This window comes from Trachemys scripta, chromosome 3 (genome assembly GCF_013100865.1).
Source record: "Trachemys scripta elegans isolate TJP31775 chromosome 3, CAS_Tse_1.0, whole genome shotgun sequence".
NCBI lineage: Eukaryota > Metazoa > Chordata > Testudines > Emydidae > Trachemys > Trachemys scripta.
The window spans coordinates 143,076,803-143,099,982 of NC_048300.1; the positions used below are offsets into that span (position 1 = coordinate 143,076,803).

The 23,180-nt window shown below is 42.1% G+C and overlaps 1 protein-coding gene across 2 annotated transcripts in view; it reads right to left on the reverse strand.

Moving 5' to 3' along the window:
- Positions 1–23,180, reverse strand: part of TTK (TTK protein kinase) — a 103,886-nt gene that overhangs the window by 67,483 nt on the left and 13,223 nt on the right. For both annotated transcript variants that reach the window (XM_034766149.1, XM_034766150.1), the window contains exons 3-5: positions 22,611–22,836; positions 18,606–18,712; positions 2,268–2,411 (exon numbers count right to left, since the gene is read on the reverse strand). In XM_034766149.1, coding sequence (XP_034622040.1) covers positions 2,268–2,411; positions 18,606–18,712; positions 22,611–22,836 — 477 coding nt within the window. The remainder of the gene's footprint in view (positions 1–2,267; positions 2,412–18,605; positions 18,713–22,610; positions 22,837–23,180) is intronic.

Genomic DNA, 23,180 nt, shown 5'->3' on the forward strand with positions numbered 1-23,180 from the left:
GCCTTCTACCTGTTGGTGAAAGGTTGCAGTCGCCACTAGATAGACCTACAGCCAGCTAGTAGAAAGGCCCAACTTCTTTAAGGATAATAGGTAGTCTATACCAATGGCAGGGTAGACATAGCGGGGTGATTCCTCTGGGTTAGCACCAGATCTGAAATGGCTTCCACTTCTGGAGGTAGGTGTGACGACTAGTGCCATTTCTACTGTGTAATAGCACCTCTTTTACCTCCTCAGAGCAAGATGCCTCTATGTGCTGGAACCATAAAGGAGCTTCGCCTTGAGTCTCAGGGTCTGCATGTTGCGATGGAGAGCGCATCCCTCATTCTCTGACAGGAGGTGAGGAGTGACCAGAAAGGTCATCAGTGGACAGTCAGGTGTGACAGGGAAGGGTACCACGTCTGCTTGGGCCAATTAGGGCAATCAGAATGATGTTCGCCTTGTCCTTCTTTAACTTCAGCAGGACCTTCATCAGTAGAGGAAATGGGGGAATGGCATACAGGAAGCCTTCGTACCAGGGAAGGAGAAGTGCATCTCCCATGGAGTGACGCCTGATCCCCGTTCTGGAACAGTACTGGGGACATTTCTTGTTCTAGTGAGTGTCCGTCTGTTACCAGGATGGATTCTTTGCAGCTCAGACACTTCTGGAAGCCTGGGGAGGCAGGCATAACCTTGTTCTGGGGGTCCCCCCCACCGGGGTTGGTGGGCGGCAAACCTTTTCTGGTTAGCCTCGTGAGGGTGAGTAGCCATGCGTACGTGGGCAGAATGGACTGCTATTGAAATTCTCCAATCAACAGCATGGGGGTGCGCACACACCTACAGTGGAGAACCCATAGAGACACCACTTAAAGTAGTAGTAAAACCTATGGTTGGACATGAGAGTGATTTAACATCTGGTGACTATGTAAAGGCCCATTTGTTTGCCAAGAGCCAGCATGGAATGTTCATTCAAATTCTAACCTTTGGTGAGGACCAGTGGAAGGCTGAGTGGAGGCTTGCCAGCTAGAAAGGGGTATTTTCCAGGTCCTGCCTGAAGTTCCAGGAAATGGCCTCTTAAAACAACAGAGACTGTAGGAGTTTGGGCTATCTGAAGGTGTCATTGAGACCAAGTCCAAAAGAGACAGGACCCATCAGCTTTTGAGAAGGAAATCTGAACTGGGATCTGTACTAAGGTTATCCTGTGCTTGAGAAGGTAAACAGGGCACTTTTAGATGAACAGTAAATAAGCTCTTTCAAGGGTTTACTAGTAAGTTCATTAACCAAGTCTGGAGTAGAGCTGTGCTGACTGGGTTTTCTCACGGTGGCCTTTGTAGAGTACCTACCATATTTATCAATGAGCACCCAGTTCCTGGGGAGAAGGTCCTGGGAATAAGGGAGCGGAGTAAGGCGTGATAATATAAACATTTCCATGTGTGTAGTTCAGTGGTGCCAGCAATTACATGAGCTCAGGGAGCAGAAAACCTGGTTTTGTGATAAAGTGGTTCAAATTTGTATTTGAAGAGATGCAATTCCTATCCTAATCTGACTGGAATAAATACACTATGTAATCCAGACTGATCCCTTTCCTAGAGTTTAATTTCACTGAATGGAACCTCTTCAGCCTACGCGTTTCCCCCAAGCTCAACTGTTAGTAGTTTCTGGCAAAAGCGTCATGTCCCAAACCCTAGTACCTTCTCCACTAATATTCTCCCAATCAACCTTCTTATATCCTGCTTTGAGTTAACAAAATGCACCTGCCAGTTGCCCAGCAGTAAAGACCCTACATCTCTATGCAGGTTCCAAACATCTAACATCATGATGACTTAGTCTTAGAGGATTCTTAAGCAGAATCTTTGATTCTGCCATTCTATTACAATATTACACATTAGACAAGAAATTCCATCTTGGCCTTCTTAACTAGAACTAAAGGCACTACATCACTACAATTTTTTAAATGTTAGAATAAAAGGACTATCTAGGTATTTACATGGCCCTCACCAACAAATAGCATTCAAGAACCTCAATCATTTATGGATTTATCCTCAACACACCTATGAGATATGGAACTATGTTTCCCATTGGCAGATGAGGAATGGAGGCACTGGGTAACTTAAGTCAATTGCCCAAGGTCTGTGACCCAACGAAGAACTGTACACGGGTCTCAAATCTCAGTCCAGTGCTTTATTCTCTAGAAGATCCTTCCAACTATATTAGTACTGTTATTGCATCATTCAAAAAACAAAATGAATATTTAAGCTCAACTGCAACTTTAGAATACTGAAATGCCTAACCTGTGAAGTTCTCTTTCTCTTCATCTGAAAGCAACTGCCTTTTCTGCAAGTGTAGGTTTTGTAGAGCAATTTCCAGCATTTCTGGTGGAACTGCACAGCATTCCACAGCTTTTTGAAGAAGCTGTTTACACTTCTTTACATTTCCTAGTAAGCAGTAAGGGACAGAGAATTCATTAAAAGTTTTAGTGAATACAAAAGATACCAATTAAACAAACAGGCAATATGCTCTTAAACTCCTTTTGTATTAGCATTTTGTCTGGTATGTGCTTTGCATTACCCTCTCAATATCAGCATATTCCAAACCCACTACTGATTTTGTGCTCTCCCATTTATCACAAACACTGATTGCCCACCCATCTCAGAGCAGAAATTATGACAGAGGAAATATGAAAAGCCAGCCATATTTTCACTTGAAGTTGTGTATTGCACAAAACATGTTTCATAAATCAGCATCATAAAGGATGTCTACACAGTTGGCATTTACTCATCAGCTACTACTACAACCCATTACATTGTTTTATGTTCTAAAAAACAGTGGCTTTTTAAGATGTATTCCAGAAAAGAAAAGGCAGATTTAAAAAGTAAAAAATTCTATAATGACTTTCTAGGTCTGATAAAAACTGTCTCTATAATCCCTGTAAATTTTGATTCATGAAGAGAACACAAATAGAAGCTGTCGCTTAAATAAACCCAGCAAAACTAGACAAGGAATAAAAAACAAAAGTGAGAAGTCCACTAAGGAAGCCACATCAGGAAAACAAAATTAAACAAAAACCACACACAAAGAATCAGAGGAAAGGATAAGAAGGAAGAATATTGTTTAATTAAGAGAGAAAGTTGTGCTCAGCATATTATTTCCACTTCTAATGAATAAATACAAGAGATATTTAGAGAGTATATTGACGTTTTTGCTAAAAACAGAATTTGCTTTAATATACATACATATATACACATACATAATTATTATAAAATTGTGCATTATATAGACACACACACACACACCCCCTCACCAGGAAAAAAGCCTACCTTGGCCAAATTTCACCTGCCCTCCCCACTATCACTCACCCAGGACTAGTGTGAAATACTTAGCCTATTACTATTACCATTTACTCTGTTAATAGAAGTGGTAGAGAGCTGTGCTGCGGATCTAAATGTCCATATCCTGCTGATTACCTAAGCTGGGGGTTAATATGGGTCCACATACTGGAATTATTATTTGCTTGTTTTTAAAATTAGGAAATTACATCCAAAATAACCTACATTAAAAGAACATTAAGGTTGCAAAGTCAAGCAGTCACAAGTTCTGAAATGCCACACATAAGGTTGTACATGCAGCCTTAATTTGCCCCTTTGTGCATGTGCATTATGATACAGTCTTTAATTATATGTTCACTGCTATTTTTCCCCCAGAGAACTCATGCCTGATTCAAGTGAATGGGTAGTTATTCAACATTTCTTATCTTCCTCTTTCAGTGTGTGGCCCCCAGGCTTTATTAACTGCACACCATTCAAACCCTGCACTGAACACAAAATTAATTTCCTCTCAGGCATTTCTATGGTGTTTTCACCATAGTATTCAAGAGTTTCACAAACACTAATGAATTTTTTTCCACAACACCGGTGAGAATAGGTTATATTATTATCCCCATTTCGCAGATGAGGAATTGTGGCACAGAGATTAAGGTCAAAAGTATCCACTAATTTGGACGCTCAGTTTGAGACATTTAAGTCCTGATTTTCCAGAGTATTTAGTACTTTTATAGCACTTCATATGCTCAAAACACAGCTCCACTTAACCTTAATTGAAGTCATGAATGCTGAGCACCTCTAATCTATCCCCTTCTCTCATGTTGGGCACCCAAAAAATGAGGAACATAATTAGGGCCAGCTCCACAACAGGACTCGGCAACACAAATATCCTCAAATACTTTAGGCAACACAAATATCCTCAAATCCCCCACTCAGCAGCCTCCTATCTTATGTTCCTAAAGCTCATGATTCAGGGCTTCAGTTGGTCACCACTTCCTTCACCACTCCAGTGCATTCTCGGAAGTTTTTGGTCTTTTTCCTCTGAATGAGATGAGAGATGGACATGGCTGAAGATAGAGCCCTGGACCACCTGGCAGTGTTCCGAGGTGATACCAAGTGTTCTCTCTCTCTCTCTCTCACGTGCTTAGCTGGCTGGTTCTTGCTCACATATCTAGGGTCTAACTGATTGCCATATGTGATGTAGGAAAGGAATTTTCCCACAAGACAGATTGGCTGCGACCTTGGGAGTATTTCACCTTCTTCTGCAGCCTGGGATATAGGTCACTTGCCACAATTATCTGGGTATATCCTAATCAATTCCCTGCCATTACAAGGGTCTCACACATTGATGCACTTCAGTCCCTCCTATTCTCCGCTCGTGGCACATAATAGTTTAGTTTCCTGTGGGCTGTAATATTTTGATCTAATTCTGGTTGTTGGGTTTAGCAAGCAGATGTTGGTGGCCTGTGATATACAGGAGGTCATACAAAGTGATCTGGTGGTCCCTTCTGGCCTTAAGCTCAAAATTTCCACCAGTGGGCATTTGCACAGCTGCCTCACTGTAGGCACCTGGAAATCTCCCACATTTAAACCCCAGCAGGTTCCCCAAAGGCATTACACTGTCTATTGCATCTCCAGGACCAATTCCAGTAATTGTCTGGAGCACACCTAAGCCCACACAAAGCAGCAGGAGGAGAGGTGGTGGTGCTGTCGCCCTTTTATAAACCTTCAGGCCAGTGGTTATGGCACTTACCCAGGCTCTGGGAGATAGGTCCAATTCAATATGTATTGGAGAAGGGGACTGGAATCTGGGTCTGCCATCTTCAAGATGAGTGCCCTAACCACCAGGCTAGTCTCTCTCCCCCTTTCTGGCCCAATAACAGTGGAACAACTGCTACAAGAGGGTGAAAACCTGTCCCAGAATACCCCAGACCCCAGAGGTTAGGGCAATCATCTGGGAGGTGGGAAACAAATTCAAATTCATTCTCCACATCAAGCAGAGGGGGAAATGGAACAAGGTCTCCCAAATCCAGGGTGAGCATTCTAACCACTGGGCTGAAAGTTATAACAAAGGGACACTACCAACACCTCGCTTTTTGAGAAAAAGGGCTTCGCCACCTAATTCCAGGGAAGGGTTCAGGCTGGATTTCTAGTAGAGATAAGTGCTTACGTGCTGGTTGGGGAAAGTGCATAGGTCCCTTTGAGGGGGACAGGCTTAGGCTACCCTCCTCTCCTTGGCATTTCCTACTGGCTAACTTGGACTGCTGCCTGCTCAGCTTGCTGGCCTTTGTGAATCCCATTCTTAGGCACCTAACTCTTTCCATGAATTGTATAGAATGCCTCAATGCCTCACTCGGAACTGTGGATTGCACTGGGTCGCAAGGCACCTAAAAATCAGCTGTTCTAGCTCACAATTAGTGATAACTGGTAAAAATGTGATTCAAGTGACTTGCCCAGTGGCACAAAGGAACTCTGTGGCAGAGACAGGGATAGAATCCAGTTCTCCAGGACGACATCCAATTACCTTAACCAAGAGACCATTTTTTCCTCTTTCAACAATCCCCTACCTCATTCACTACACACTTTCCAGCTTCTTCAACTAATAAGGCAGGGGTCCTACAGACAACAGCCTCATTCACTATACAACCCTGATTAATGCCCACATTAATTTCTGAGCACTGAATAAGATGGGATCCTGTGGGAGTCAGGGGGTACAACTATGTGACCATGCTCTTAAAAATCTTTCATAACACATACACACAAGGGTGTCAAATTAAGGCTGTATGGGCAACCTTAATTCTGGCATTTTCTACTTTTGAATGCTTGACTTTGCAACCTTACTATTCAGAACTGGGTATTTTTGGAAGTAGTTAGTATTCATGACAGAAAACAACTATAGCATTTACAAATATTCAGTAAGTCTCTGTAAATGAAGACAAAGGAGGAGAAGGAGCTGTTGGGGCAACTAATTAAGTCAGTCGTGACCAGGCATAATTATTTATCACATTCCCTCACAGCCTCCAGTGTCTAGAAAGAAGAATATAGTTCTCTGTAAGCAGAGGTATACGTAATGAGAAAGTCTAGCTGACTCCTCTAGGGGCCACTGTGACATTAAAAAAAGGAAACAAGAGTCACTGCCAAGTACTGGAGGCAGTTTCTCCAGGAGAAGGGGAACATTTAGAAGAGCATAAAACAAAGCAGTTGGGTAATATGTCTTAATAACAAGGGAACTAAGTTACAGGGAAGCATGGGCTAGAGATCAGAATAAGAGAACAGAACAGACAAGGAGAGGTGCCTGTGGAACTGAAGACACTGATTAACTTCCTCCAAGAAAGGCTACACTTATTACATTAAGTGTAGCTAAAATACATAAATTCCTTTCCCTTTACTTTTCCATTTAATTAAGTTCTGTAATTACTTCAGGAATTTTGTTTGATCATAACACAGGTGTTTCATAAGCCACTCTTTATTAAGACATGCTCCATAGTATGATACAGTTTGAAAACCCCTGCTATCGTCTACCTACAGTACTTTGTAACAAAGTTGTGACTATAGACCCCAACTATACAGAGTATGCAGGAGCATCGCACTGAGCACAGACCAGCAATACCAGTAAATACAGATGTCATGGGTTTAGAGACTGAATACAAACCTGATGAGAGAATCTCTTTCCATAACACAATTTTTATCCACTCTGGATATCAAAAAATAGATATTTAAACATATTTTCCTTTTATAAAATAAACCTGAATAAAATTAAATTTGAAATTATGACAACCTATGTTAAGCCCTAATCTATTAAAATCACTTAAAAAGATTAAAAAGTACACTGCATCTTTGAGCCCCTCAAAAATGTTATTGGGTTAAAAGGTGCTGCTGTTTTAATTATATACAGAATTGAGGGAACATTTCAACTTGTTAGGTCAACACAAGCTTCATAAATATTTCATAACATCACATGCTGCATTAAGTATCTGTATTATTTTCCATCTTTACAGAGAGAATTCTCTAGACATTTTTCCAAGTGTAAGTACTTCCAGTTGTTATCGTATAGACAAGCTTTAGCTTTAATTACTTTAGGTTTCAGTTTAGCTAGCAAGAACCGAGAGAAGTTACTCACCTTGTGCAGTAGCGATGATTCTTCGAGCTGTTCCCCCAATGGGTGCTCCACTGTAGGCGTGTCTGCATCCCTGCGCTGCTGATAGGAGAACTTTAGTAGTAGTGTCTATTCAGCCGATGCATGCGCTGCCCCTCGTGCTCTGCCACGAGGCTAGTCAGCGTGCACGGGCGAGCCCTCCTCAATTCCTTCTGTATCGCAGAGTTAATGACAAAAACTCCAAAGTGGAGGTGAGGAGAGTGGGTCATTGAGCACCCATGGGGGGAGGACGGGGGCATCTCAAAGAACCATTGTTACTGCACAAAGGGTGTCACTTTTTCATCGAGTAGTGTGCCAATGGGTGCTCCACTGTAGGTGACTCATGAGCAGTGCCCCCTACTGGAGGCTGGGGCTTCAGAGTTGAGTCTGTTATAGCACTGTGACACTGAATCTGGTGTCTACAGCAGAGTCCCCAGGATTGCATAGTGTTCTGCAAAGGTATGTGAAGATGCCCAGGTAGCTGCTCTGTAGATTTCTGATATAGAGATATCCTTGGAGAAGGTGACAGAAGAGGAGACCGATCTCGTAGAGTGCATGCATATTGAAGATGGGGGTGCTACATTACATATCTGGTAACAGAGTTTGATTCAGTTCAACACCTATGTGGAGAGTTTTGAGTTGAAATCACTGTACCTTTTGACCTATCTGCAATGGAGAGGAAGAGTCTCCGAGATTTTCTAAAAGCTCTGGTTCTATCCAAATAGAAGTCCAAGGCTCTCCTCACATCAAGCATACGAAGAATGGCTTCCCTATATATCCTGATGAGGTTTGGGAGAAAAGGTTGGAAGCTGAATAAGTTGGTTCATATGAAATGTGGAAGTCACCTTGGGAGTGAACTTCGGATGTGATCTAAGTGTAACTTTGTCAGGGAAGAACACTGTGAAGGGAGGATGTGCCATCAGAGCTGTTATCTCCCCTATCCTTCTCGCCGAGGTGATGGCAATCAGAAATGCCGTCTTCATAGAAAGCTGAATTAAAGAACAAGTGGTCATGGGTGATCTGGATGATGGGATGGATTGCACCCTCAGCAAGTTTGTGGATGACACTAAGCTGGGGGGAGAGGTAGATATGCTGGAGGGTAGGGATAGGGTCCAGAGTGACGTAGACAAATTGGAGAATTGGGCTAAAAGAAATCTGATGAGGTTCAACAAGGACAAGTGCAGAGTCCTGCACTTAGGAAAGAAGAATCCCATGCACTGCTACAGGCTGGGGACCAACTGGCTAAGCAGCCGTTCTGCAGAAAAGGAACTGGGGATTACAGTGGATGACAAGCTGGATATGAGCCAACAGTGTGCCATTGTTGCCAAGAAGGCTAACAGCATATTGGTCTGCATTAGTAGGAGCATTGCCAGCAGATCAAGGGAAGTGATTATTCCCCTCTATTCGGCACTAGTGAGGCCACATCTGGAGTACTGCGTCCAGTTTTGGGCCCCCCACTAAAGAAAGGATGTGAACACATTGGAGAGAGTCCAGCTGAGGGCAATGAAAATTATTAGGGGGCTGGGGCATGTGACTTATAAGGAGAGACTGAGGAAATTGGGCTTATTTAGTCTGCAGAAAAGAAGAATGAGGGGGGATTTGATATCAGCCTTCAGCTACCTGAAAGGGGGGGGTTCCAAAGAGGATGGAGCTATGCTGTTCTCAGTGGTGGCAGATGACAGAACAAGATGCAATAGTCTCAAGTTGCAGTGGGGGAGGTCTAGGTTGGATATTAGAAAACACTATTTCACTAGGAGCGTGGTGAAGCACTGGAATGGGTTACCTAGGGAGGTGGTGGAATCTCCTTCCTTAGAGGTTTTTAAGGCCCAGCTTGACAAAGCCCTGGCTGGGGATGATTTAGTTGGGGTTGGTCCTGCTTTGAGCAGGGGGTTGGACTAGATGACCTCCTGAGGTCTCTTCCAACCTTAATCTTCTGTGATTCTATGGGTTCAAGTGGCAGTTTAGTCAGACCTTTTAACACTAGATTGAGCCCTCAAAGCAGCAACTGAAGGGCAGCGTCTCTCTGGTTGCTGGTAGGCCACACTAGAACTATGGGAGGCCTGTTGTCTTTGAGCCTGCCAGGAACCCCAGTATGGCCATTGCCATGGGAAGGGACCCAGTGGTTGGTACCGGGCTGTCCAAACCAGAGACGTTGTGGATCAGGACGACGATATGACTAAGGTCCATAGTGAAATTAGGCACCTTTTGTAAGGTAAGAAGAGTGGCAGGAGACCATGTCCTCTTGTTCACTTTCTGATGCAGAAGACGAAAAGGGTGGTGTGCGTTAAGAAGTCATCAGCAAGTCAAAGGTTCTAGGTGAACTCAGTTCTGGGGCCCTGGTACTGAGCAGAGGCAAATCTGGTGCATCAGACACCAAAAGATCTGTCATGCACCAGAAGTCCAGTGGTGATGAAGGGATTGGTACCAGTGGGGGTTGTAGGTGCCAAGAGGCCTGTACCGACACGGTTGGTGATATGGACCTGATAAGTATGGTCTGTCGGCGCCTGGAGTACCACAGGTGGTACTGATGTCGATGTCCGTACTGAAGGAACCTTCCCCGGGGCGGATTTTCTGTGTTTGTTGCACCCTGACGGTACTGATGCTTCCTTGTCTGTGCCCATTGGGTCCATAGGCAACCCGATGTGCACTGTCAGGAGGGTACAGTGAGACCACTGGGTACCGGATTTAGATGGTGTTGGTGGCGATGGTAACGATTATACTGATCGAGCGGGGAGATAGTTTTCGGCTTGATCTGGGCTCGCTATGGGAATTCAAGGACCTTTCCTTAGAGGCTTTACATAAGTGGCTTACGGGCATCTCCTTGAGCTCACCTTCCTTGGAAGTAGAGGGTTGTGGTGAGGTCTCCCTCCGCTGATCAGATGGCTGAAGGGCTGACTCCATAAGTAGGAGTTTTCTTCAGTTGCGGACACAAACCACACTTCTGTGGGATGTTTCTCTCTTCCAGGCAGCAAACGCATTGAGTGTGTTCATCTATCACTGGGATAGATTCCTTGCAACTGAGACATTTCTTGAAGCCTGGGGAGCCGGGATACGCTTCCATGCTGACGACAAGTTCTGCTCAATAACGATCCAAAGCACTGCAGTCTGACGCACATTCATTTTCATCATCCGAGTCAGATGCCACCAACAGAAGGTTGATTTTCTGTTTCCGTGGCTCGGATTATGTAGTTTCTGCATCATGTTGCTCTTTTAAGACTTCTGAAAGCATGTCTCATCTCTTCCCTCTCAGATTTTGGAAGGCACTTCAGATTCTTAAACCTTGGGTCGAGTGCTGTAGCTATCTTTAGAAATCTCACTTTGCGTTTTGTCAAATATGCAGTGAAAGTGTTCTTAAATCAAACAACATGTGCTAGGTCATCATCCGAGACTGCTATAACATGGAATACATGGCAGAATGCGAGTAAAACACGAGCAGGAGACATACAATTCTCCCCCAAGAAGTTAGTCACAATTTAAACACTTTTTTTTTTTTTTTTTTTTTTTTAAAACAACATCATCAGCATGGAAGCATGTCCTCTGGAAAGGTGGCCGAAGCATGAAGGGGCATACGAGTGTTTAGCATCACTGGCACGTAAATACCTTGCAACAACAGCTACAAAAGTGCTACGTGAACACCTGTTCTCTCTTTTAGGTGACATTATAAATAAGAAGTGGGCAGTATTATCTCCCATAAATGTAAACAAACTTGTTTGTCTTGTTTGAACAAGAGGTAAGGACTGAGTAGACTGGTAGGCACTAAAGTTTTACATTGTTTTGTTTTTGAGTGTAGTTATGTAACCAAAAAAAAAAAAAAATCTACATTTGTAAATTGCACTTTCACAATAAAGAGATTGCACTACAGTACTTGTATGAGGTGAATTGAAAAATATTATTTCTTTTGTTTCTTTTTTAAAGTGCAAACATTTGTAATAAAAAATAACAACATAAAGTGAGCATTGGACACTTTGTATTCTGTGTTGTAATTGAAATCAATATATTAGAAAATGTAAAAAACATCCAAAAATATTTATAATAAATTTCAATTGGTATTCTATGGTTTAACAGTGCAATTAATAGCGATTAATTTTTTAAATCGCGATAACTCATGCAATTAACTAAAAAAAAAAGTAAACTGCAATTAGTTGACAGCCCTAGTAAAAATTAAGAATCTGAATACATGTATGTTAAGCTATACAATTGCTTAAATGAATGTTTACATAGTGTCATCCTGGTTAGCAACGAGTCCCAAATTTAGTATAAAGGTTATATTAATTTCAAATCAACATGTCTGAATACCAACAAACGAGAATGAATCTTTAAGAAAGGAGTACAATGCAAAACAAGATTAAAATCTATGATTAAATCAAGGTTTCCTGCTTGATTATTTAAATCAAGATAAATATCAGTGATTTAAGTCAAACCACCGTGCACTGAACCCTGGATGGTTGAGTCGATACAGCAAAAAGAAAAAGCAGCATCTTGAGAATGAAGTCATTAGATTACCTGTAAATAAAGTTACAAGATTGACAAGCCATTAACAAGGAACTAGTTTTTTTAAAATGCGATTCAATTAAATTCACATTCATAGGTTTTTAGGTCATTTGTGCAATAAAATACTTCTAATCGGTTGTACTTAAAAGTTCTTACTTTGAAAAAGGAGAACTGTCATCCTAGAATTCTGTATTTATTGCTTCACTTACTTTCCAGATGAAAATTTATTTAGTTCAGAAATAAAATAAGAAAGCAACCTTTCCTGAATGTCAGTCCAGAAAACTCAACGTCAATCTGAAAGTTTTTTCTGACTCACAGGATCACCAAACGTGTGCAGAATCTTTATTTGGAATTTATCTAACAGTTTTATTCATAATGACCAAACCAGAAAATAATTTGGCTTAGTTTTACCCATGCTAAAAGGGCAGGAGTAGTTTAAAACCAACCAGACCATGTTTAGCACTAAAAGGGTTAGGGGACTGCTACCTCCCTAGATCTTCATATAAAAAGGTGGAACATAGGTTTTTTCTCTTCCTGCCTCCTGTGGCCCACAGATTGGACTGGGCAGACTGAAGGAAGAGGGTACACCACCATTATCTTAAGTGCCTATACACAAATGCAAGAAGCCTGGGAAACAAGCAGGGAGAACTGGAAGTCCTGGCACAGTCAGGGAACTATGATGTGATTGGAATAACAGAAACTTGGTGGGATAACTCACATGACTGGAGTACTGTCATGGATGGATATAAACTGTTCAGGAAGGACAGGCAGGGCAGAAAAGGTGGGGGAGTTGCGTTGTATGTAAGAGAGGAGTATGACTGCTCAGAGCTCCGGTATGAAACTGCAGAAAAACCTGAGAGTCTCTGGATAAAGTTGAGAAGTGTGAGCAACAAGGGTGATGTCGTGGTTGGAGTCTGCTATAGACCACCAGACCAGGGGGATGAGGTGGACGAGGCTTTCTTCTGGCAACTAGCAGAAGTTGCTAGATCACAGGCCCTGGTTCTCATGGGAGACTTTAATCACCCTGATATCTGCTGGGAGAGCAATACAGCGGTGCACAGGAAATTTTTGGAAAGCGTAGGGGACAATTTCCTGGTGCAAGTGCTGGAGGAACCAACTAGGGGCAAAGCTTTTCTTGACCTGCTGCTCACAAACAGGGAAGAACTAGTAGGGGAAGCAAAAGTGGATGGGAACCTGGGAGGCAGTGACCATGAGATGGTCGAGTTCAGGATCCTGACACAAGGAAGAAAGGAGAGCAGCAGAATATGGACCCTGGACTTCAGAAAAGCAGACTTTGACTCCCTCAGGGAACAGATGGGCAGGATCCCCTGGGAGAATAACATGAAGGGCAAAGGGGTCCAGGAGAGCTGGCTGTATTTTAAAGAATCCTTATTGAGGTTGCAGGAACAAACCATCCCGATGAGTAGAAAGAATAGTAAATATGGCAGGCGACCAGCTTGGCTAAACAGTGAAATCCTTGCTGATCTTAAATGCAAAAAAGAGGCTTATAAGAAGTGGAAGATTGGACAAATGACCAGGGAGGAGTATAAAAATATTGCTCAGGCGTGCAGGAGTGAAATCATGAAGGCCAAATCACACTTGGAGTTGCAGTTAGCAAGAGATGTTAAGAGTAACAAGAAAGGTTTCTTCAGGTATGTTAGCAACAAGAAGAAAATCAAGGAAAGTGTGGGCCCCTTACTGAATGAGGGAGGCAACCTAGTGACCGAGGATGTGGAAAAAGCTAATGTACTCAATGATTTTTTTGCCTCTGTCTTCACGCACAAGGTCAGCTCCCAGATTGCTGCACTGGGCAGTACAGCATGGGGAGAAGGTGACCAGCCCTCTGTGGAGAAAGAAGTGGTTCGGGACTATTTAGAAAAACTGGACGTGCACAAGTCCATGGGGCCGGATGCGCTGCATCCGAGGGTGCTAAAGGAGTTGGCGGGTGAGATTGCAGAGCCATTAGCCATTATTTTTTAAAACTCATGGCGATCGGGGGAGGTCCCAGATGACTGGAAAAAGGCTAATGTAGTGCCCATCTTTAAAAAAGGGAAGAAGGAGGATCCGGGGAACTACAGGCCAGTCAGCCTCACCTCAGTCCCTGGAAAAATTATGGAGCAGGTCCTCAAGGAATCAATTATGAAACATTTAGAGGAGAGGAAAGTGATCAGGAACAGTCAGCATGGATTCACGAAGGGGAAGTCGTGCCTGACTAACCTAATTGCCTTCTATGATGAGATAACTGGCTCTGTGGATGAGGGGAAAGCAGTGGATGTGTTATTTCTTGACTTTAGCAAAGCTTTTGATACGGTCTCCCACAGTATTCTTGCCACCAAGTTAAAGAAGTATGGGCTGGATGAATGGACTGTAAGGTGGATAGAAAGCTGGCTAGATCGTCGGGCTCAACGGGTAGTGATCAATGGCTCCATGTCTAGTTGGCAGCCGGTTTCAAGTGGAGTGCCCCAAGGGTCGGTCCTGGGGCCGGTTTTGTTTAATATCTTTATTAATGATCTGGAGGATGGTGTGGACTGCACTCTCAGCAAGTTTGCAGATGACACTAAACTAGGAGGCGTGGTAGATACACTAGAGGGTAGGGATCGGATACAGAGGGACCTAGACAAATTAGAGGATTGGGCAGAAAAAAACCTGATGAGGTTCAACAAGGACAAGTGCAGAGTCCTGCACTTAGGACGGAAGAATCCCATGCACTGCTACAGACTAGGGACCGAATGGCTAGGTAGCAGTTCTGCTGAAAAGGACCTAGGGGTCACAGTGGACGAGAAGCTGGATATGAGTCAACAGTGTGCTCTTGTTGCCAAGAAGGCTAACGGCATTTTGGGCTGTATAAGTAGGGGCATTGCCAGCAGATCGAGGAACGTGATCGTTCCCCTTTATTCGACATTGGTGAGGCCTCATCTGGAATACTGTGTCCAGTTTTGGGCCCCACACTACAAGAAGGATGTGGAAAAATTGGAAAGAGTCCAGCGGAGGGCAACAAAAATGATTAGGGGTCTGGAGCACATGACTTATGAGGAGAGGCTGAGAGAACTGGGATTGTTTAGTCTCCAGAAGAGAAGAATGAGGGGGGATTTGATAGCAGCCTTCAACTACCTGAAGGGGGGTTCCAAAGAGGATGGAGCTCGGCTGTTCTCAGTGGTGGCAGATGACAGAACAAGGAGCAATGGTCTCAAGTTGCAGTGGGGGAGGTCCAGGTTGGATATCAGGAAAAACTATTTCACTAGGAGGGTGGTGAAACACTGGAATGCGTTACCTAGGGAGGTGGTGGAGTCTCCTTCCTTGGAGGTTTTTAAGGCCCGGCTTGACAAAGCCCTGGCTGAGATGATTTAGCTGGGAATTGGTCCTGCTTTGAGCAGGGGGTTGGACTAGATGACCTCTTGAGGTCCCTTCCAACTCTGATATTCTATGATTCTATTCTATGATTCTATGAAGGGCAGCACAAATCCTCCTTAAAGTACCCTGTGGCACCGTGGAACTGTACCAACCTCTCTCAGGGCTATGGCTGAATGCCATAAAAGCCTAGTTTAGTGCACAGTGAGCAGATTATGAATCAGAGTACTCCTGGCGAGCCAGAGCAGTTGAGTAATGTTTTTATCTTTAAAGAAAGTCACTTTTCAGACCAGGACTGCATTTTCAGTAGGCAAATGGATGCTGTAACGTAAAAAAAATTCTTGTATGAAAACATCCCATAGCTAAATGATATAATCAAACAGGTGGAGTTGGTAGATATAACGGTCAATATCCAAATATTGGATCCACTATCCAAATAATCCTTGACACCATTTTTAAATTTCTGTAATTCACTCAGATTCTATTATGAGCAAAATATAAGTGATGAGTGAAATATAAACAACAGTAGCCTTGACATTAATATCTTATCTATTGCAGAGCCATTTGTACTCATTAATGTGTGCAGTAATTCTACAGATATTGCCAGCATTCCCAAAATAAGGTATAAGGTCTTCACTTTGGTTTATTATATAGCACCATTAGTGTGCATGGCACTTTGACAAATCACCCTGCCTTGAATATTTTACAGTCTAATTTAAACAGAAAAGTAAAGTGAGGAAGTTACATCATTACACAAATGCACATTTTTTTTCTTAGATGCAGATGGCATCTCCTGTCAAATATTACAAATGGTAGCCAGTCTGGAGTGAGGAGTTCCACACCAAGCCTTCTCACTATTGAGAACCTCCAAAGCTTAAGAAAACTTATGGTTATTTTAGCACTTTGCCAAAATGTATCTGCCTGATGAGACACAGTAGGTTATATTACCATGTTGCAGAACAAGAAAAATAAATGCTGTGATGCACATATATATAATGGTTGTCTAGCAATGACAGGAAAAGGAGATGAAAGGAGAAAAATGAATTGGTGCCTAACCAGAAGTGGGAAGATAATTCCTTCCCTAAAAATAGCAGCCTATCTACCTTAAGGCCTTCTGAGGCAGGATTCACCTAAAAACTGATGAAAGTCTGCATCAGCTCATGGTTGTCTGGTGCAGTCAGTACTCCTTGTACAAGTTGTAAACAGAGAGGATTATGGGTAGGGTGCTTTGATTTAAATCAGTAATTTTAATCTTGATTTAAATCTGCAAGCAAGAAACTTTGGATTTAATCATTGATTTTTATCTTGTTTTGCGTTTGTACTCTTTCTTGTCTTATAGAAAGGTTTGTTCTCATTGTTTGGTATAACATGTTGATTTGCAACTAAAAATAGCTGCTTCTGTGTAGGAAAGACACCACCTCCATTTCCACTAGAGCTTATGCCCCCTTCTGGGCTAAAAGAGGAAGTCTGCTAAAGAGAAGGAGAAAAGTAAAGCGGTGTAGAGGCCACCTTCCTCATCCCATCCACTGGAGCATCTTTAACCCATGGTTTCAGATCCAAGTAGCCCCTGGGAGGGTGGCAATTGAAATTGGAGGAAACGAACATGTGGCTATCAGTGGTAAAGTCAGAGAGAATAAGAAGAAGACTTCCTCTTGGAGGGAGTAAGCCTTTGGATGGATTAAAATCCAATTTCACTAGCCCATGTAGAAGTTTAGGTGGCCTGAAACCTGGGTATTTGAGACATGCAAGACTTCTTCCCAGATGAGCAGGGGGAATCTTTAGGAGCAGTTTCCGCTTGATTCTGCAAATTCAGGCACACCACCACAGCTCTATTTTCCAACATGGTTTGGACATGGCTGGACGAGGTAATTCTGGCCCAGCCATAGATATCAGGAAAAAATTCCTCTCCTCCACCCCTTGCCTGCCCCCGCCAAAATTCACAATTGTGAAAAAAGAAACAGAAGAGTCAGAACTAATTTTAACTGCAGTTACCTTGACCGTAGAAGAGTTAGTTTTGGATCTTAGCTTGCAGAAGAACATGGGTGGAATTGGGTCCAATCAGACTTATAATTTACTGGGTATTTGCTAATGAAGAAGGAAAAAATTGAGGACTTAGCTTCATTTGAAAAGCTGGAGTGGAGAGGTTTAAGACCTCCTTGAGAACTGAAACTAGGCCGCCACTAAGGAACCTTGTAAGGAAGAACAAGGAGGCGGATCTTAGATTAAATTTCTCCTCCCAGTTAGATCCTGTAGGCTCTCTACAACCTTGAGTGAAAAATTTCAGGATGACAGTAACTAGAATGATGAAAAATACTGTCTCATTTTACAGAGGCTGTTGACTGCTAAGGAACTGAGAACAGTTTGTATTTCCATTAGCCACTAATAGCTGACCTGGAGATGCCCAAACATAGCTGCTCACACATAGTTTGAAGGCTCTGCTTTTCAGATGACAATCTCAAAATGGACACCCTCTAGAGGAAGGTAGAGGATTTCAATTCAGAAAACATGACCAAGTCCCATCTTGGTCATGGAAAGAAAGATTCTGGTAGATTTTATGGAGATATCCAAGCACTGGTATGCACACAAGAACAAGTACAGCACAGCCTGCTGTGGCCATTTCTGAAATAAGGAGACTGACCAAGACATGTTGCAAAAAACCATCTCCCTCTAAAATAGCTAACCTGCCTCTTTCTGGATTTTTTTTATTTCAGTTGAGAGTTGTTTAGAAGTTTGTCAGAGATATTAATTATGAGTTAAAAAACTACAGGGTGTCAGGGGAGATGACTGACCCAAAATACTTTTTGGATTGGCTGCTCTGTGCTTGATTGAAAGATGAAGACACTTCTTTGTACTGGTGGAAAAAGCTCCACAGAAAACTCAAATCTTTACACACATTAACCATTACCACAGAAAAGTTTTGTGTGGACAAGAATCAGATCTTGGACTTCTAGGCAGCGAAGCAGTATTAAGAGTCTCTCCTATCTCATATGAAGCTATACTAGAATATGTTGGAAGATCTGCTCTCTCTAACGATATGGATTATGTAGGCTTCAGTAATCATTCCTAAATATACCATAATCAACAGAACACACTTTCTAAAACAAATCTGAGACCCATATTCTACTAAAAGAAAAACCCACACTTTTCTGAAGGGAAGAAACCAGGGAATTTTAGATCATATGGAAGGAAAAAATACTTTCTAAATTCTTAACTTTCCTGATTAAGTACCTACTACACAATATTCTATTTTCTTAATATATTAACAATTATACTGATTTTTTTAAATATAAAATAGTGAGGCAAAAGCTTCCAACATTAGACAAACTTCCACATACCTTGTGACAGTTCGAATTGTGCCAAAGCTACGTGCACGAAAGCAAATTTCTTGCAGTTCAATCTGGCAAGATGAAACTGGTCACGTGCCTCCTCTGGGTCTTGAAAACTGTAAAATAGAACACTGACACTTATGTAGAGAGGAAAAGCTGGAAATGAAAGAGTAAAGGAAATTTAAGGGTAGGGTTCCTATATTTAGTGATGGACAAGGAATCTACTGCAAAATTCACCTTTACCACAGTACTGCCCTCCATTAGCTAAACAAAAATCTTTCTACTCCTCACAACTGTTAAAAAATAAATTAAACAAATGTACACTGTTTCCTTGAGTCTGCAGGAAGACAAAGAATAACAGAGGTGTTAACTGCCCTAGTTAGTATCAGTGAGGGTATTCTCAAACCTGAGGAGGATAATTTTAACTACCCATACTTTTTTTCTTGCAGAATAATTTTAGCTGAAAAAATTAGCTAATATACTTAAACCACACACAAACCTCCAACATGTGTGTAAGGTGCTAAAACCCAAAAGTGTCAAAGCCTCCAGCTTTCCCCTAACTTATGTTTTTGACACTATTTTTGCAGGGTACCAAAAATATTAGAATGAGGTGATAATGTGAAAAAATGAATACAACATCAAGACACAGGAGCTACTATATTAATTGAATTCTGAAATGAATCTGTCACAGAATTTCCAGTCTGCCACAAACTGTTGCAGAATTCAGGGATTTTGCCACAGAAACAAGGTTCAGCTTCCCAAGACATATAGGGGATTTTGTTTTAGGGACATGGCCAAGGTTTAGAGATCCTCCTTGAAAAGTACAAATTCATATGTACCGCTTCATACTTAGCTTTAAAGAGCAAGAAGGACGGTGTTTAAAACCTGATGAAGGCACAGCACTAGGGTAACTACTAACAAACTACTTAAAAACTATTTAACTAAATAACTAAAGGGTACTACTGAGATAAAACTATTTACAAAACACCCAGAGAAATCTCACCGTGGCGCAATAAACAAGGGGGGGGAAAAAGGACAATGGAACGTCAACTCAGTTCCTTCTCACTGCCCGCTGCCTGTGGTGGTAGGATGCAGAATGTCCACCAACTTATGTGGGTTTTCTTGGACCAGTTTCACCTGGATTCCCAGGGAATTAGCAAGAGTTCATTAGCAGGATGCTTATGTTTTAAAGTCATCTGGAATAGGTGAAAATGAATCAGGACACAAGACTTCGTCTAGTGATGCAGATGAATTGTTGGCATATAAAAAGGAGTCCTCAGCCTCCAACTCCAATTGTTGCGCCATGGGTACTGAAAGATTGGGTACCTGAGGCAGGTTGTTACCAAGTCCTGTACTAGGCACATGACCTTCTACGTCAATGGGATGCACTGAAGAGCTTTGTCTAGACTGCTCTAGGGAACCCGATCCAGAAGCTGGCGGAATGTCCCATGGGTTCCCATACGGCCATTTGTATGTATGGTACTGTGGGGAAAGAGGGCAGGCAGGCACCTGGCAGACAGCCAGAGTGATCTCTCTCTTGATCTGCTACTGTATTGATGACTATGATGTGCTAGATTTTGCCACTGAAGAACGAGTGGGAGCTGGTATAGATCTTCTCTTCGGTAAAGAGACACACAGCTCTTCCTCTGAATCCAACAAACAGAAACAGTAGGTTCCTGTGAGATGTAACTGTATGTACCATCTTCAGAACTGGTACAAGAGGTTCAAGCCTCACTGGTACTGCATGTCTTGAAGTTGGTACCAGAGATTTCCTGACCATAGAAGTAAAGGTATCCGATGGGATTGGTATGAAGGAGGGGAGCCCAGTACCAAAAAAAGGCACTAACTGTGGTACCGACTGCATGACTTGAGCAGAATGTCAATATTCTGCCATAGTAGACTGTTTGTATGGATTCCCCCTAAGTAAGTTCTTTGCCATTGCATCAATTACTGCTGTCATCGGTACCAAAATTGCTTCTGGCAGTGCTGAAGTTAGTGCCTCAACTAATAGTCTCACCTATGCTGGCCTCGATGTTACCTCAGCAGGTACCAAGTCAATGACAAGGCTTCCTGTAGAAGTCCAACACACTCTAACCTTGCTACACAACGGGTTCTCTGAAGACTTACTGAAGTTTTACAGTGTCCCAAGTGCCCTTTAGAAGAGGAACCCTTTTTTGCTTTTGAAGTCAGATTTCATCCTGAGACTGACTTGTGGGTCTTACAAGGTGTTCTCAGAGAAGGAAAACACTTCTTCTCCAATCCCAGAATCTCTGACCACACACAGCAGGGAAGTCAGAAAGAGCCATAGGAGAACCACTTGAGGCCAAAAGAGAAGTGCTGAGTCCGGACAACCCAGGTCCAAGGAGGGACGCATGGCACACTCAATGAGGTAATCTCTCAACCTAATGTTCCTGGACTTCTGGTCCTCTTTTTAAAAGGTCTACAAATAAAGCACCTGTCTCTAATATGTCTCTGGCCAAGACAAAGCAGGCAGCAGGTATAAGGATCACTAACTGGCTGAGACCCTGCACATGAAACAGTGCTTGAAACCAGAAGACTTGGGCATAACCAAGCTCCTGGTACCAAGGAAAAACAAGCTTGGAAAAGTAAACATAAAAAACCTTTACAAAAACAGAAATAAAATATTGCCAAGGGGGGGAAAAAACATGTATAACCTAAACTATTATTTACAATATGAAGAAAAAGCTTTCCCCGGGGAAAAACGGAAACCTTGAGCAACAGTCCACAGACAGCTCCACAGATAGTAAGAAGGAACTGAAGCGAGCGTGGGAGCAACTCCACCCTTTACACTCTCAGCTTAAAGTATGAAGAAGTGAATAGCACACGCGCTGCCCTGACAGTTACCACTAAGGAAAACTCTGGCTAGATATACTAGTACACTAGACACACACAAAATAGACATATGCAGTCTCTCAAAGAAGAACCAGCCCTTTCCACTCCTGTTTCACTGAGAATAAGTTAATGGAATGATCATTAGTTTCATTTTATTGGGCAAAGTTATATTTTGGTAATTGACTTGTTTTTCTTACTGATATGACAGAAACAAAGACAACAGTGCCTCTCATTCTGGAATAGCCAAGGGAGCAGGCTTGGATAAATCCAAATAATGTTTTTTCTGAAAGATCCATTACTGTTAAATACTGAGACGTAAGCTGTGTACCGCAACACAAAAGTTATGGCAAGTGGGTTCTAAAATTCCAAAGAGGGAAAAAGCAAGTTTTTTGAGGTGAACAGGTGAAAACACAACTAATCATTATTACCCACAATACAGAGTTGAGGTGAAACTTGTTAAAATTACATGTTGCCTACTTTTTTGGTATTCCACACAATATTTAAGTTTTTACAAAATTGGGGTGAAAGGGAAGGTAAAAATGGGAGGCCTCCTCATATCATTTTCAACCTCCCTCACACATACAATCCAAGTAAAAGAAAATTATTTTTGAACAAGTGTTATTGAAAGTAACGTAACAGACTAATATTTTGGTGAGCTGTGGTGTGCTCCCTCTCCTCCATTCCTATGTGTTAAAAATAAGCTGATCAATCATACTCATCGGTATATAAGAAAATATGCCATCTGACGTCACAATAAGTAGGTTTACATTAGTCACTTATCCTGCACAAGCAGTAAGTTTCTATTGGTCCTAGATGCCCTCTAAATATACCTCTACCCCGATATAACGTGACCTGATATAACACAAATTCGGATATAACGCGGTAAAGCAGCGCTGTGGGGGGCGGGGCTGCGCGCTCCAGCAGATCAAAGCAAGTTCGATATAATGCGGTTTCACCTATAACGCAGTAAGATTTTTTGGCTCCCAAGGACAGCGTTATATCGGGGTAGAGGTGTACAAGTTAAACAACATGAATGTTAATAGGAGTATTTATTTGCTCTAAGGGCAAAAGAGATTTGTTAATAGTGTCTATTTGCCATTAGTAAAATTCAGAAGTCCTCTTTTGGAGTTTTCTTATTGTAAATTGGTGATTAGTACTTACGCTTTCAACTCAGCAAATCTCACTAGGATCCGAGCATAGTTCTCATTTTGGCTGTGTTTTTCTGCAGGTAATGCAGCAACTGCTTGACTGTAACGGCCAATCAATCTATTCAATAGACTAATATCAGTCTGAGGTATACCCTTTTTTTCCAGTTTAAGCAAGAAACTCAGCCAATCTTCTGGATTATTTGCAGTCATCATAATTTGATTAACAGTGCCAGAGTTATCTAAGAAAAAAAAACAACCACCAAATACATTCTTAGATTTATGGTTATAAAGTAATATTATAATATATACACACACACACATACACACACACAAATGTGAACACTAAAAGGGGGGGGGGAGAAATTTCAATATTTGCAAAAAATTCTAAATATGAGTAATCTACAAACAAGTGCAGTTACTGAAAGAAAGGATCTAAGCAGCATTATCAAGAGGAGCTGAGATTTGTCACTTGTTTTGGGCATCGCTTTTTAGTCTTAAAAAAGACTGTAAAAAGAAAATGCTGAAATAGATTAAACTGTTTTTGTTCTCAGACTAGTTGACTTTAGCATCAATTGCAGTAAGA